Here is a 14,249-nt window from a genome sequence, read left to right as displayed (position 1 = left end):
TCATACAGGAAAAGCAACCAGCTAAGTGACTAGGTAATATTTCTTTCCGTCTCTCTCTCTCCAAGAATGTGAAGGTTGCATTCTGTTCCGTTTGCTATGCTGTTCGTATCGCTCACTTAATCTTTTATATTTACTTCTTTCGGGAATACAGTGTATTCTATATCTTTCCAAGGCCTCTTTAAATTCTACATTGTTTCCTCAAAATGTAAGGAGATGGATATAGTGCTTCAAGGTTATTTATGCACATACATATATATGTAAAATTTTAAAATAACAAATAGCATATAAAGTAGATAGAAATTGTGTTCTAGCCTCAGAAAGCAAAACAATAACAATATATAGTTTTGGAAAATTCCAGAAACAGAAAGTTTTGGGATCCATCTATCTTTTCCATGATTTAGCATTTGCTTAGCCAGGCATTTTCCTGATCATTAGATAGAACGTGAGACAAGGGCTGAAAATGTCCAACACTCATGGCCTGTTTTCTAAAGGGAGACAGACAATGAAAATAACTAATGAGTAAGAAAATGTCAATTTGTGACAAGAAGCATGAAAAAAATAAAAAGAAAGCAAAAGAGTGATAGCTACTAGTCTCTATTTCCAAATAATAGCAATTTGTAATTACTTTATAAGTACTGATAGACTAAAATAGTTCTTTGTTTTAATATTATAGACCTTACCTTCCTTTAGCTATCTTTGTTTACACTCAAACTTAATATGCAGGAGGCGTCCAGCATGTACTGGAACCTTCCTTCTGGGTAAGGACAGGAATTCTCATGCAGTCCCGTGTGAAAATATCAGTGTGCTCGTCGACATAGTTATTCTGAGTATCAAAATATTAGGCGGTGTCCTTGATATGTAAATGTGTTATGCCATGTTTTAGTATTTTGAAGTCAAGGCACACAAAGAAATATTTCTGGGTGTAAAGGGGATTTAAAATCACATCTTCTCATCTGGGGGCTCTACCTTTTATAGCCTTCGAAATAGGATATAAAGTCACAATAATCTTATGTGTTTATACCCCTAAACAATGATGATTTAGACTGTCATCTCTGGAGCTGTGCAGTACAGCCCCGTGGCTTCCATCAAGAACACCCTGAAGGATTTAGAGCTGAGTGTGTGCTTGAATCCACTTGTAACTGAATCATGTCCTTCAACACAGCCAAGTGCAAGGCCTGACGTGTGCAGCCTGCAAGAAGTGCCGGTGTAGCACCCGCTCCATGAGTCAAAGTGTTGCCTGCATGATTTTAAAAAGCAGGGGGTGAAAATACTTGTAAAGAAAATGTAGCTGCCCCTGGAGAATCCTAACAATTAAGTAAATATACAACCAAACTCTGAGTGCATGTGTGTGCACCTCTGTGTCAATACCAAGTTAATCCAGAAGGAAATCACAGCCTGGGGGAACACGGGCAACCCCAGAACAGGCGCCACCCTGACGTGACACAGTGACATGCTCTCTAAACTTGAGGGATGGAACTGCCGCCCTGAGGGGAGCCTGGGGAGAGGGAGGGGGAATCTTCCTTGCGATGCATGTTCTTTCTAGACTGGATGATAAAGGCCTACTATTTTCAGTAGAATCCATTAAAATGCAGGAAAGTTTTATCAGTTCTAAGGAAATACTCCTGGCACTGAAATCAGTAAATGACAGAATCATACAGGAAACCCAGAATCAGAAGCTAGAAACACACCTTTGACTTAAAATGTTTGGGTGGAAGCTCGAGTTTCTCGCACCAGCGGAAAGTTGATGACAAAGCAGTGGGAAATTTGTTTTTTGGGAATCTCAATGATCTGGTTAGTTGGCACTTTGGCTCTAAAATGCAGTATTACTTACCTAAGAAATTGTCCATGAGAATGAAGTTCCTTGGGGGAGGTGAAGGGGAGTCACAGGCCACCTTTGGGTCCTGGACTGCCACACTCAACAAACCCACAGATGTCTGTGCATTCAAAGGAACAGGGAGATGCACGCCCTTAAGTGGGGAAAGTCCTAATTATCGCTACATCCAATTCAAAAGCCCTGCAAGTTCCTACATTTTTATAAGCAAAAATAAGATCTGAAGACCTGAAACTAATGAAAAGGAAATGGGTCAAAGGCTGAACGTTGTAGATCAACAAAGAACGTCCCTTTTCCTTACCAGTTGAAGAATATCAGAATCCGTCTCTGGGCGGACCTGTTTCAGTGGCACTCGACCTAACAAGGGCTCTCTGACAGACCCTTTAGAAAACCAGGCCATGTTCTCTTCCCCAGCCTCGCGCTGGATCCCATGTGACGCGTTCTGCAGGTAACGGAAGGTTCCACACTCACACTGCCTTTCTATCTAATGAGAGGGGCGCTTGATTTTCTCCTGCCACTTAACAAGATTTATTCCAACAAGCTCTTTGATTCTGAGCAAAAGTCAAGCCAGGCTCATTTTGAGGGACAAAAAGAAACCATTGATAAAATAGCACACCACTGCGTCAGTGAATTATTGTCACTCACCTGAGCACGTTTGGGTCACTGCCGCCTGCTTCCTGGAGAAGAGTGAAGAGCTGCGCTGTGCATGGGGATTCTGGAAGACAAAAAGGAAGGAAATGTCAGAAAATGGAAATCAAGGGAACTAGATCTTTTCCAAGTAACACAGATTTCACAGAAGACGAAAACACGCATTTCAGGAATTTCATGCTCCTGGTTTGTATATGAGACCTAACCTGACTGGAGAACTGAGGACAAATAAATGTTTTTAAATCTCATCTGCCCCCTAAGAAATTAAAGCAATTTGTATTATTGGGACTCGTTTTTGTTATCTCTTAAAATATTTTACTCATTTTTAGAGAGAAAGGAAGGGAGAGAGCGAAACATTGATATGAGAGAAGCGTTGACTGGCTGCCTCCTGCGCCCCCGCCCGGAATCCAGCCTGCGGCCGGGGCCTGTGCCTGCCCGGGATCCAGCGGCGCCTTTGGTGGATGGGACGGTGCCCGGCCAACGGAACCACCCGGCCAGGGCAAGGACTCATTTTTGTTTTAAGGGATGGTGGGTTTAATGATTTCTCAAGGTCCATTTTTTAGTGACATTTCTGTAATGCTGCACCTGTTAGTCACAGGTTTAGAGGCAACTTATGTAGGTTTATATAAGCTAATGACAAATATTTTATAATAAAAGTTTCTTGTGACAAATGAAATATATGTAAAAGTTTATAATATCCATATGTGGGTGTGTGTATATATGTGTGTGTGTGTGTGTGTGTGTGTGTATACACACATAAGTATATTGTATTAATATTTATTCTCTATTAATGGGAAAGGAAAAGAAATATCACCTATTTGTGACAGATAGTTCTGGACACATACAACTGTAGGACGCCTGCTTTATCATCAAGGGGCTAACCTCCACTGCAGGATCACATGTTTTTTAATGACCAGGGGAACTGGGGAAGAAAAGTCCTACACAAAACGCACTCTTTCCCAGGCAGTCAGTGTCAGCAAACAATAATCACATTTCACCAAAATCCTATTTTCAGTTCACTTTCAGAACTCCCTAGTGTGGTTCTGCCTTCAACAATAGGTAATTGGAAAAGGCAATATGCATTATACAAATGTTTTCCCTTGGATTTCCGAAAAGGTGACTTTTTCGAAAAGTAAAAGCCTGAGCATTTCTAAGTCAGAAAAACCTCATGTAATTAGAGCCTCCAGCTGCATTTTTAATGCCACAGACAACACTGTAATTGACATCTGTGATTCTGGACCACACTTCGGGTTTTACATTATTTTAGTCGCTGAAATGTGTTTAAGTGCACTAACCAGATATACTCTCAGTAATTCGGCTTTTAATGACTATCCCTCGCTTCGGAGCTACCTTTGATGTTAAAATAGTCTAATTTCCCCACATGCTGGTCGGGTTACAGTCAGATGTTTCTTAAATATTTCATGTGAGAACTCTCCTTGACCCTGACCACTGAGAAAATGTGAGCAGATTTTACTTACAATAATTTTCTATCTTGTAGTTCGCTAAATTAACTGGAATGATCAGGACCTCAACCAAAATTGATTGCTGAACCAAAAATAAGATCAAAGCAATAAATCAAAAGGATAGAGCAGATGTAAAAATACAAATTACAAGAATAAGTTCGGAATAATTAATACTTACAAAATTGCCCTGCAAAAGACCTTAGAAGGTGTGAGGCTCAGAGCACGTTAAAATCTAAAATTTTAAATAGGCCTCTGAACCCAGAAAAGACTACTAATTCCTACTTATGTCCCGTAGAGCCAATAGGCATGAGACCACCAAGCTTTATCACCAATTAAACTAATTTCCATGCTTAGTGCTCTAACCTGCCTACCACTGGGCTATTCAGACATGAGACCATTCAACAGATTTCCAGTCCCCGTTCGTATACATCAGCCAAGGTTATAGAAAACGATATGCTCCTCTCCTTAAACCATTTAGACAAAATATAAATATGTATAAGGAAAGGCATAGAGGATCTTTTTATTGATTTCAGAGAGAGAGGGAGAACGAGAGAAACATCAACAATGAGAGTCACTGACCAGCTGCCTCCTGCATGCCCCATACTGGGGGTTGAGCCCGAGACCCGGGCATGTGCCCTGACCAGGGATTGAACTGGGATCTCCTGGATCCTAGGTTGATGCTCAACCAACTGCTGAGCCACATGGGCCGGGCCTAGAGGATATTTTTAATAAATTACATTTAGTAAGCATTCATTGAGCTCCCATTATCAAGGAACTAGCAAATCACTTTGGGTATACAAACAGATGAAATCAAGGCATTTGTTGTCCTCAGAGAGTTTCAGTCTAGCTTAGAATGTGATGAAATAAGGGACATAAGTGGATACAACATGTTAAGAATGAGATAAATGCTGAAAGGAGAAAATATGATGTAGATTTATGTGGCTGGGTTTCCTTTCGTTGAGACAAGAAGACTTTTTTTGGTGGTGACTTTTCTTGGAGATGGATTTTAAGAGAGAAAGAGCATTTCCTCCAGAGGATGAATATAAACAAAGCATGGGATCAAAATGGGGGGCACATCGAGGGGTCAGGTCATCAGCCAGCCTGGCCGTGACCCAGGCGCGCGAGGGAAATCACAGCGGTGAGGGCCGAGAGGCCGCTGGCGGGGGTCTGGCTGTGCAACGTGACCTGCGCCGTTCAAATTACAAAAGCACCTGAGATTAAATCACATCACAGCTTCAAGGGGGTGTATAGGGAAGCTAGGCAGACGCTGAAAAATAATAAAGAAGTGAGAGCAGTAATCTTTTTGAAAATATCAGAATAATGGGATGGAGAGGGGGGGAAAACAGCGTGTTAATATTAGATCCTAGAAAGGCATTTCCCAGTGTGAGCAGCTAAGATGAATGAACAAGTTTAGGGTAGTTTTATTATATAATCTCACTAAAATGGCAAATGAGAAATATCCTATGATCCTAAGGAAAGCTGAATAGGCAAGTGTATTCCTAATGCACTGTTTGGAGGATCAGAGAGATTTTTCAAATTAAATTATTTTCAATTTGGTAAAGAAATAGCTGGCAATCAATGCCAAATAAAAACTAAAACAAGCAAAGCCCTAAAACCAAGGATAAAACCAAAATGGAACATGTGCAGCATGCCAAAACAAGGCTAAGTTATTTCTTGAATAGTATGCAAGGGTTAGAAAATATTTTTGGAAAATGAGTTATAAGAATGTTACTTATCAATATAATAGTGGAAAAGAAACGGGAAAAAAAGATGCAAAAATTATTTTGCTTAAAATTGTGAGACATCAGTGAATGATTATCAATGTAATAGAATAGTTCAGGGGGGGAAAGGAGTATCATGAGCTATTTGGATGGTTATGTTCTCTCAACAAGATGGCAGCTCTATATGAGAGGATGCATGCATTTTTGTATTTCCACGTAAAATGTACCTCTTCATTTTGAAAAATATTTGATGAAATAATTTGAATTCAATGTATTTTAATTGGACAATAAAGACTGATAATAAAAGATGAAAATGTCACGCAGAACATCCTTTGGGCTGTTGCCTCAGGAGAAAAGTTTGTTGGGAATTCACATGGCATCTCAAGGACCCTGAATAGCCAAAATATGACTAGTCAAGAATAAAGTTGGAGGGTTCACACGTCCTCATTTCAAGAGTGACTGCAAACCTACAGTAACTAAGAGTCTGATATATACACAGACATACAAAACAATGAAAAAAAACAGAGTGTAGAAATAAACTCTTGCACGGATAGTCAAATGATTTTCAATAAGAGTTCCAAGAGAATTCATTTGGAGAAAGGACTTTTTATTTTTAATAAATGGTGATGGGAGAACTGGATACACAAATCTTACACCAATATCTACTCAAAAGGGATTAAAGACCTAACTGTAAAAACTAAAGCTGTAAAAACAGGATAAACATTTCATAACATTAACTTTTGGCAATGACATAATAGTTAACAACAAAATCAGAGGTAACAAAAATATATTTTTAAAAAATTAAACTAGCACTGCCAGTGTGGTTCAGTGGATGAGCGTCCACCCTTGAACCTGGAGGTCAGGGTTTGACTCTGGGTCAGGGCACATGCCCGGGTTGCGGGCTCGATCAGTACGGAGTGTGCAGGAGGCACCGATCAATGATTCTCTCTCATCACTGATGTTTCTCTCTCTCCCTCTGCCTTCCTCTCTCTGAAATCAATAAAAACATATTTTTTAAAAAAGAAAAATTAAACTGCATCAAAATTTAAAACCTGTGCATTTAGTGACACTGTCAAGACAATGAAGGGCAACCCACAGAATAAGAGAAAATATTTGCAAATCATATATTTGATATGATTTATATCCAGAATATAAAAACAAGGGCTACAACTCAACAATGACGACAACAAGCAACCCAGTTTAAAAATGGGACTTGAACAGACATTTCTCCCAAGAAGATAAGCAGATGGCCCATGAGAACATGAGAACATGGTCACGTCACTAGTAATTAGGGAACCGCAAATGCAAATGACAATGAGGTACCACTTTGCACCCATTAGGGTGCCTAAGATCAACAAATGGCAAAATAAGGGTTGGCAGGGGTGTCGAGAAATTAGAACCTTTACGCCTTGCTAATGGGAATGTAAAATGGTGCAGCCACTATGAAAAACAGTATGGCAGTTCCTCAAAAAATTACCATAGAATTATCATATGATCCAGCAATTTCACTTCTAGGCATATACGCAAAAGAACTGAAAGTAGGAACGAAGGTGTTTGTACAACAATGTCTGTCACAGCAATATTCTCAATGCCCCCAAGGTGGAAGCAACCCAAGTGCCCATTAACAGATGTATGTTTAGCCCGGCCGGGCGTGGCTCAGCGGTTGAGCATCGACCTAGGATCCAGGCGATTGGGGTTCGATTCCCGGTCAGGGCACATGCCCGGGTTGCAGGCTAGGAAGCCGATCAATGACTCTCTCATCATTGATGTTTCTGTCTCTCTCTCTCCTTCTCCTTTCCTCTCTCTAAAATCAATAAAGATATATTTAAAAAACAAAAAAAACAAAAAACAGATGTATGTTTAAACAAAATGGTGCATATACATACAATAGAATATTAGCCCTGAAAAGGGAAGGACATGCTTGCTAGGACACACCTTGAAATCTTTATGCTAAGTTAAATAAGCCCAACATAAAAAACAAATACTGTATGACTCTACACATATAAGGTACTTAGCATTGCCAAGTTTACAAAGACAGAACATAGACTAGTGTCCACCAGGGACCAGGGTGAGAGGGTGATGGGCCGGGTTGTTTAATGGGTACAGAGTCTCAGTTTTGGGTGATGAAGAACTACTGGAGCTGGAATGTGGTCATGCTTGCACAATGTCAACGTATCTAATGCTACTGAACTGTATGTGTAAAAATGGTGAAGATGGACATTTTGAAGTTACGTATAATTTACCATAATAAAACAAAGAGAGAGAAACAAAGTCTGTTGGGGAGTGAAATAAATAGGGTTGGCCGAGAGGTGCTGGACCGTGATGTGGTCACAACAAAGGCCTCGGCCAACTCCATGGGGAGCGCTGGGCCTATCCTGAGGACAAGGGCAGGAACTTTTATACTGTTCCCACCTAACAGGCCTTGGGCAGAGCTGCTCCCCGTCCGGTGGAGACACCCCGATGAGGCCGCCGTGCTCTTCACGGTTCCCCGGGAGGCGCTGAGCTGGGAGCAATCAGCCACCCGCCCTCGCCCTCCCAGCTGCTAGGCAATGACAGCCTCAGTCTTAAGGCGAGTTGGGGGGGGTCAATGGGGGGGAAAAATGAACATCTGTAATACTTTCAACAATAAAGATCAATTTTTAAAAAAGAAAAAAACAAAAAACAAAACTGGAGCAACACAAATGTCCATTAATGGGAGAAACATGAAATAAATTCTGGTAGAGGTATTAGAAAGAATGAGTTAAATCCAAATCTGTGACCTGGAAGGATATGACATATTAAATGTAATATATCTATGATATATTTTGAAATAAAAGAGCAAATCGCAGAGTAAAAAAAATAAAGGTGAGCTTCGGGCAACAAAGTGCACCGTCGGCCCAGCCCACACCCGTGGGCCCGTCCGTGAGCCCTGCTGTCAGAGCGGCGCTGCTCCTTCCTTGCTGGTGGCTGTCCTGCCGCCCGCTAAGGGCCACCCCCGTTTCCTGGCGGAGTGCACCTCCTGTGTGACGGGTGAGTGCTCCCATGTCAACACACACTTCTATATCCAACCCGGTATCTCACCCGTCTGGGCCCAGTACCCTCAGATTCAGTTCTTTTCATATCCATCCAGCTCCTCTTGTTAACCTATTGGCTAAATCCTGCAACTCCTTCAGTTCTAAAATGCATTACTTCCTAGTAATAAATGCTACATTTGTAACATTTTTGATAACTTTTGTAATGTTTACCTATTTCTTAGTGCTCTTTCTAAAAGTCCCTCCTGGTAGACTAACCTCCAGTAGCTGAGGATGGCATCCTCCACGAGACGATAAAATGGGAGCGACGTATTTCATAGTTTTATTAGGTGTTTTATACCACACAGACTTCCCTGATAACGTTAAGGCAAGTTTTTTATCAGTTTTATAGAAGAGCAACTGGAGGCTCAGAGAAGTTAATTGACTATGAAAGAATAAATAGCTAGTAAGTAGTGCAGGAACAATTTGGCTACAAAATCCTTACCAATATTTCCTTATTAGTGATATTAAGGAAAGCTCCCATTTATTGAGCATCAATATGTGACACACAGCGTGAAAGTCACTCATATTTTAAATGTAACACAACAACCCTAAAGCTGATAAGGAAATCTATGATTTAAAAGAACCTAAAATCATTCCAACGTCACAAGTGAGGAACCTGAACTTCAATCGGAGCCAAAACTACTTAACACAAACCCACACCACTGTCTTTGTCCAAAGTCAGTCGGTTTTATGGAGGTTCCTTAACCAGCATGAACCTCCCTTAGAAGCTTTAGACATACATACAGAGATGGGTACAGAGATACAGAAACAGATGATAAGGAGGCAGGTAGGTAGGTAGGTAGGCAGATAGATGATAGAGAGAGAGAGAGAGAGAGCACACGCTAGATCACATATATGTGCGTGCAAACACATATGGAGTCATTCAGGCATAAAATATTCCTTTGGTGGGTGAGCAGCACCATTGGCAGGGTTTAGCTTGGGAAGAAGTCGCACTAAAACGCCAGCTGGCAGTTTAAACGCTTTACCCTCTGTCACAGAATAGCTGAAATATATCATCTTCTATTTCATATGAAATATAATGTAAATAAAATATGGCGCTGTTCAGAAATTGATATAATATATAGGATATTCTACGTTGGTTTTAGGCTACTCAGGAAAAAATAAAAATATCTTCTACTGTGTATAATAAATACATTATTTCTTCTCAAAAAGCCCCTAAAGTTGTACCACAGACAAATGGAATTGTACTCCCTTTTAATAAGGCTTGAATGATTTAAATTGATAAACCCAAATCACTTGATTAGAGCAAGAACTAAAAATCATTTAATTATCTCTAGTTAATAATACAACATAATGGATTAGGCTGTTATGCTAGGGGTTCCCAGAGGTAAAGGGAGAAGTAAACTGGTCAGTAAGCTTCAGGATTAATCAACAGGCTGAGGGCAATGTGTGTGGATTATCTGTGAGTGTGTCTGAAATATACGCATCCCCAATGCTGTACTAATCTGCACATGATAAAGCAGAAACCCAAACAGGCACCCAAACTGAAACAAAATCTGGGCAAATCATCTAAAGGACAGTAGATGTGCCAGTGCAGGATTTCAGATAAATGAAAATACAGGGTACAGCTCAGTGGTGGTGCCAATGCCCCTGATTGCAAGCGCTCTGCAGGGATGAGCTGGGCCTCTCTGCTGAGAAGCACAATCTAAATCCACTCCGGTTAGAGATTATGAAATAGAGGTGGCATCTCCTATAACACAGATTCAACTGCAAATGGGTTCATTTCATCAAATTCTTCCTAAATGGGCTCAGGGATGTTTACCTGTAGAGTCATGCTTTATGTAATCTGCAAATATCTGAAGACAAGTGGTGACTGCCACGAATTAAGGTTAGTCCTTTACAATCTTGCGCATAAAAGACAGAAATGCCAGAAGTGAAAATGCAAGGAAGCAGCGAATCACTGAAGTTTCTCAACGAGAGTGGGTGACACCGAGTGAGTGCTCTGAAGGTGGTTTGGGAGGGAGAGTTTCTCATCTGGGTAATTATACCTCCACTGTTTTAATGAAACAGAGAATCAGTGCAACAAGAGTTCTGAACGGCTATGTGACACTGTAGAATTGATCATACAAATATTGGGTTTTTGGAAATGAAATCTTCTACTAAGTAAATTGTTAATGTTTTGGGTTTTTTTTGTTTTTTTAATTTTTTAATATTTCTTCATTGATTTCAGAGAGAGGAAAGAAGAGGGAGAGAGAGAGATAGAAACATGGATGAGAAACATCAATGATGGGCTGCCTCCTGCACGCCCCCCACTGGGGGTTGAGCCCTCAACCCAGGCATGTGCCCTGGCCCAGAACTGAACTGGTAACCCTGGTGCCTGGGATGGCTCTCAACCAACTGAGCCACACAGGCCAGGCTTGTTTTTTTTTAATAATATGATTTCAACTGTACTGTAGAAACGAAACATTTCAGAAAAAAACAACGGAGTCAAACAGAATGACTTCATCCCTTCCACTGAAGAATGCAGTTGGACATTATTGCTGGTGGAAAGAAGTAATCAGTAGTAAATAAGGCCTGGTCCACATTTGTTTTTACACTACAAGTATGAACCACTTCAAAGCTTAGTTTTATGTCTATTTTAAAAAATCAGGCAAAATACTATTAAAAACCAGACTAATGCTCTCTTCATATTACACATATAGATGTTTTTAGTTTCTAAGACTATCAATAATGGAAAAATTAGCAGGTTACACTGCAATGGAAAATTAAACTATATAGTTGGTTTTATAACAAAAAAAACCACCCAGAAACGTGGCTCATGTTCCCGACGAGGCAGGAAGGGCACTGGTGGAGAACCTTGAGGAAAGCAGGGCGGGCGCCTCTTGCTCCTGCGGAACTTGGAGAGCCCACCAAGCAACAGACAGGCCATTAGAACTTTATTGTTTCAGGATATAAGCCTATTACTCTCTGCAAATGAAGACACTGGCATTTTGCTGTGTCAGTTGAAAAGATTAACAGTTCGCAAAGAACAGGACCAACTGAGCCGAATTAAATATATTCAACTCTGAAGGCTGTGCATTTGGTGTGCCCTCTGCTGTAAATACCTATGGAGTTTACGTCGTCTCAGTGGCACTGTTAAAACAGGCTGTCCTGTCAGTTTGGGGGATGCAACTGAAGTCTTCGCTATTTTGTAATAAAATGTGGCAGAGTGTGTTTCTCTACACCATTAGTACCCATGTCCAGCGTTGGCGAAACAGTGAGACAGGATATTTCAGATGCATTCATACGTATGTCTACATACACGAATATCAACGTGTTTGGTCCCTCAGGCCCTGACGCCCCTTAATAGCGTTAAGAAGTAAAATTCAAGATGCTAGGTAAAAACTACTTAGATGATATGTTTTTAAATTTTAAAACTTAGTTAACATTTTAATTTCATCTTGAGTTCTGACAGCTTTTATTGAATCCTTTAAATTCAAAGTTCCCTTTTATTTAGCTGTGTATTGAACTTTATTTAAAAGAGCCCCTCTGCTCTTATGCGAACACAAAGTACATGGTATTATAAGTGATTTTACCTGTTTCTACTTCATTCTCCTCGTATGTAAACTATTGATATTTATATCAAACCCACAGATTTGTAATGAAGATTAAATTGATATGATATTTTAAAGCATTTATCACAATGTTTAGCAAACAGAGGGAGAAACAAACAAGGTCAGTAATAATGCAAATGATATAGCAATTATCTGTATTGCACACTCATCTGGTAGTTAGAAAAATTTCTTCGGAGAATCTGGAACATACTCCAGACTCTGGAACGTATACACGGACTTGCCCACCCCCTTCTGGGGCCCCAGTGATGGCAGTGACATTAAATGGCCTCATTGTTTTTTCTCTGGGGATTCAAGTGTGAGTATTTCCATCTGTATTTAAGAATCAGGCTTCACTGTAAAAGACAAGAATGCATTTAGCCCAGAAAATACACGTATGTGTATATCAAAGGGCATATGTTGATGACTTATTTTCGTAAAATTTCATAGTTGGTGTTTTCAGAATTGTGATGTTAACGAGATTAAAAATGGGTGACTCATAAGGGTTAGGGAGTAACTTAACTAAAATGGTAAAACAAGTAGACCCAAAATTTCTTCCAACTGCTAATTATAACGAGATCAAAAATGAGAGCATAGGCGAGGAGGAAGATTGGGATGTTAGTTAGAGGAAACTTTGCTGTCACCTTCCCAGGCCAGTTACGGAGCCCATCATGATCAGATCCGTTCCCAAACCTCCCGGCAGAAGGAGAAATAAATGCACTTTCATACAAACAACATGGATTTTTTTACCACCACAGACACAATTTTACTGAAGGAGCCCATGAAGACATAACTTCAGAGAGAAAAAATAATAATCTCAAAAAGAAGACCAGAAGCAAGAAAGGTTAACTAAGAAACTGGTAAACCCACAGGTAAATCTAAAAGTATTTCTCTCTATCATAACGATCATCATACCACATGGAATTAAGAAAAAAGCAAAACTGAAATGCAGGTGCAAGCCTGGGCCCTGAGCACGCGATGCAAAATAGACCGCAGAATTAAAATAAATTCAACTAAAAAGTAGGTAGCAATAGAGACACGAAATGCAGTGAAAGTTAAAATGCCCATTCAAAAACTAAACAAATATAACTGTCCCTGAAGACATACTAAAATATCTCGCTAGCACCCTCGCAGCAATTCTCACACTCTTCCCGCACAACCGGAGGTGGGTGCGACGCAGGGTGCCCTTTTCCACCGTGTGAATTACTTCTCTCTGAAAACAAGATCAGAGGTCCTACAAATACAGCGTCTTGTTCCAGCTTGTGCAGCCCCTGCAGTGAAGTCTCAGTTTTATCTTCCAGATCAGCGGGATAAAAAAGAACGGCACAAGCTATGTAAGGCCTGAACAATACTGCCAGACAGCTTTGCAGTGCCAAAGTATTCCTGTTCAGAATCTCAGATTTCTTTCTTTGCATATCACCAGTTACTTAATATTCCACACCAAAATTTGAAAAATTGAACAATTAAAAATGATTTGACAATGAAAAAATAAAATAGAGAGCGCAACATGCACAAAATGCTGATTGGAAATTACAGAACAATCACTCCTTTGTTTCAGTCTTACCCTCTGCATTGCTTTATCTGAAGCATCACATTCTCATTATTTGGGCAAAAACAATCTAAGATATAAATAAGTTTCCATCAGTCTCAGAGTGGCTTGTATATAATTTACATATTTTCAATTATTAGAAAGACTCATGAGTAAAATGGTATCCATACGGTTTCACTTACCATTTTACTAAATACAAAATTTTGGGTCTTGAGCAAATTATGATTTAATTTCATCTGGTGATTAGAATTGGTCACATAGAAGTTTTGACTCAAGTCCCAACTGACAATAAATGTCACTTAGCCAGGTAAATGGGAAGCCTACAAAGGCAGATTTCCAAAGTAACCCGATATATCCATAACTTAGAGAGAATGGAGACAGAGATTCCTCTGGAGGAAATCACTGGTGCGCTGAGTTCAAACACTTCCTGACA

At 40.1% G+C, this 14,249-nt stretch overlaps 1 protein-coding gene across 1 annotated transcript in view; it reads right to left on the bottom strand.

Moving 5' to 3' along the window:
- Window positions 1-1,085: 1,085 nt before the first annotated feature.
- Window positions 1,086-14,249, bottom strand: part of LOC308553612 (uncharacterized protein) — a gene marked incomplete at its 3' end in the record, with an annotated part of 272,043 nt that continues 258,879 nt past the window's right edge. The window contains exons 4-5 of the mRNA XM_081129645.1: window positions 2,477-2,546; window positions 1,086-1,237 (exon numbers count right to left, since the gene is read on the bottom strand). Of these exons, the coding sequence (XP_080985771.1) occupies window positions 1,086-1,237; window positions 2,477-2,546 (222 nt within the window). The remainder of the gene's footprint in view (window positions 1,238-2,476; window positions 2,547-14,249) is intronic.

This window comes from Miniopterus schreibersii, assembly GCF_964146895.1.
Source record: "Miniopterus schreibersii genome assembly, chromosome: 2".
NCBI classification, from domain to species: Eukaryota; Metazoa; Chordata; class Mammalia; order Chiroptera; family Miniopteridae; genus Miniopterus; species Miniopterus schreibersii.
Note: the sequence above shows the minus strand (reverse complement) of the source record. Positions and strands in the feature narration are given on the sequence as shown.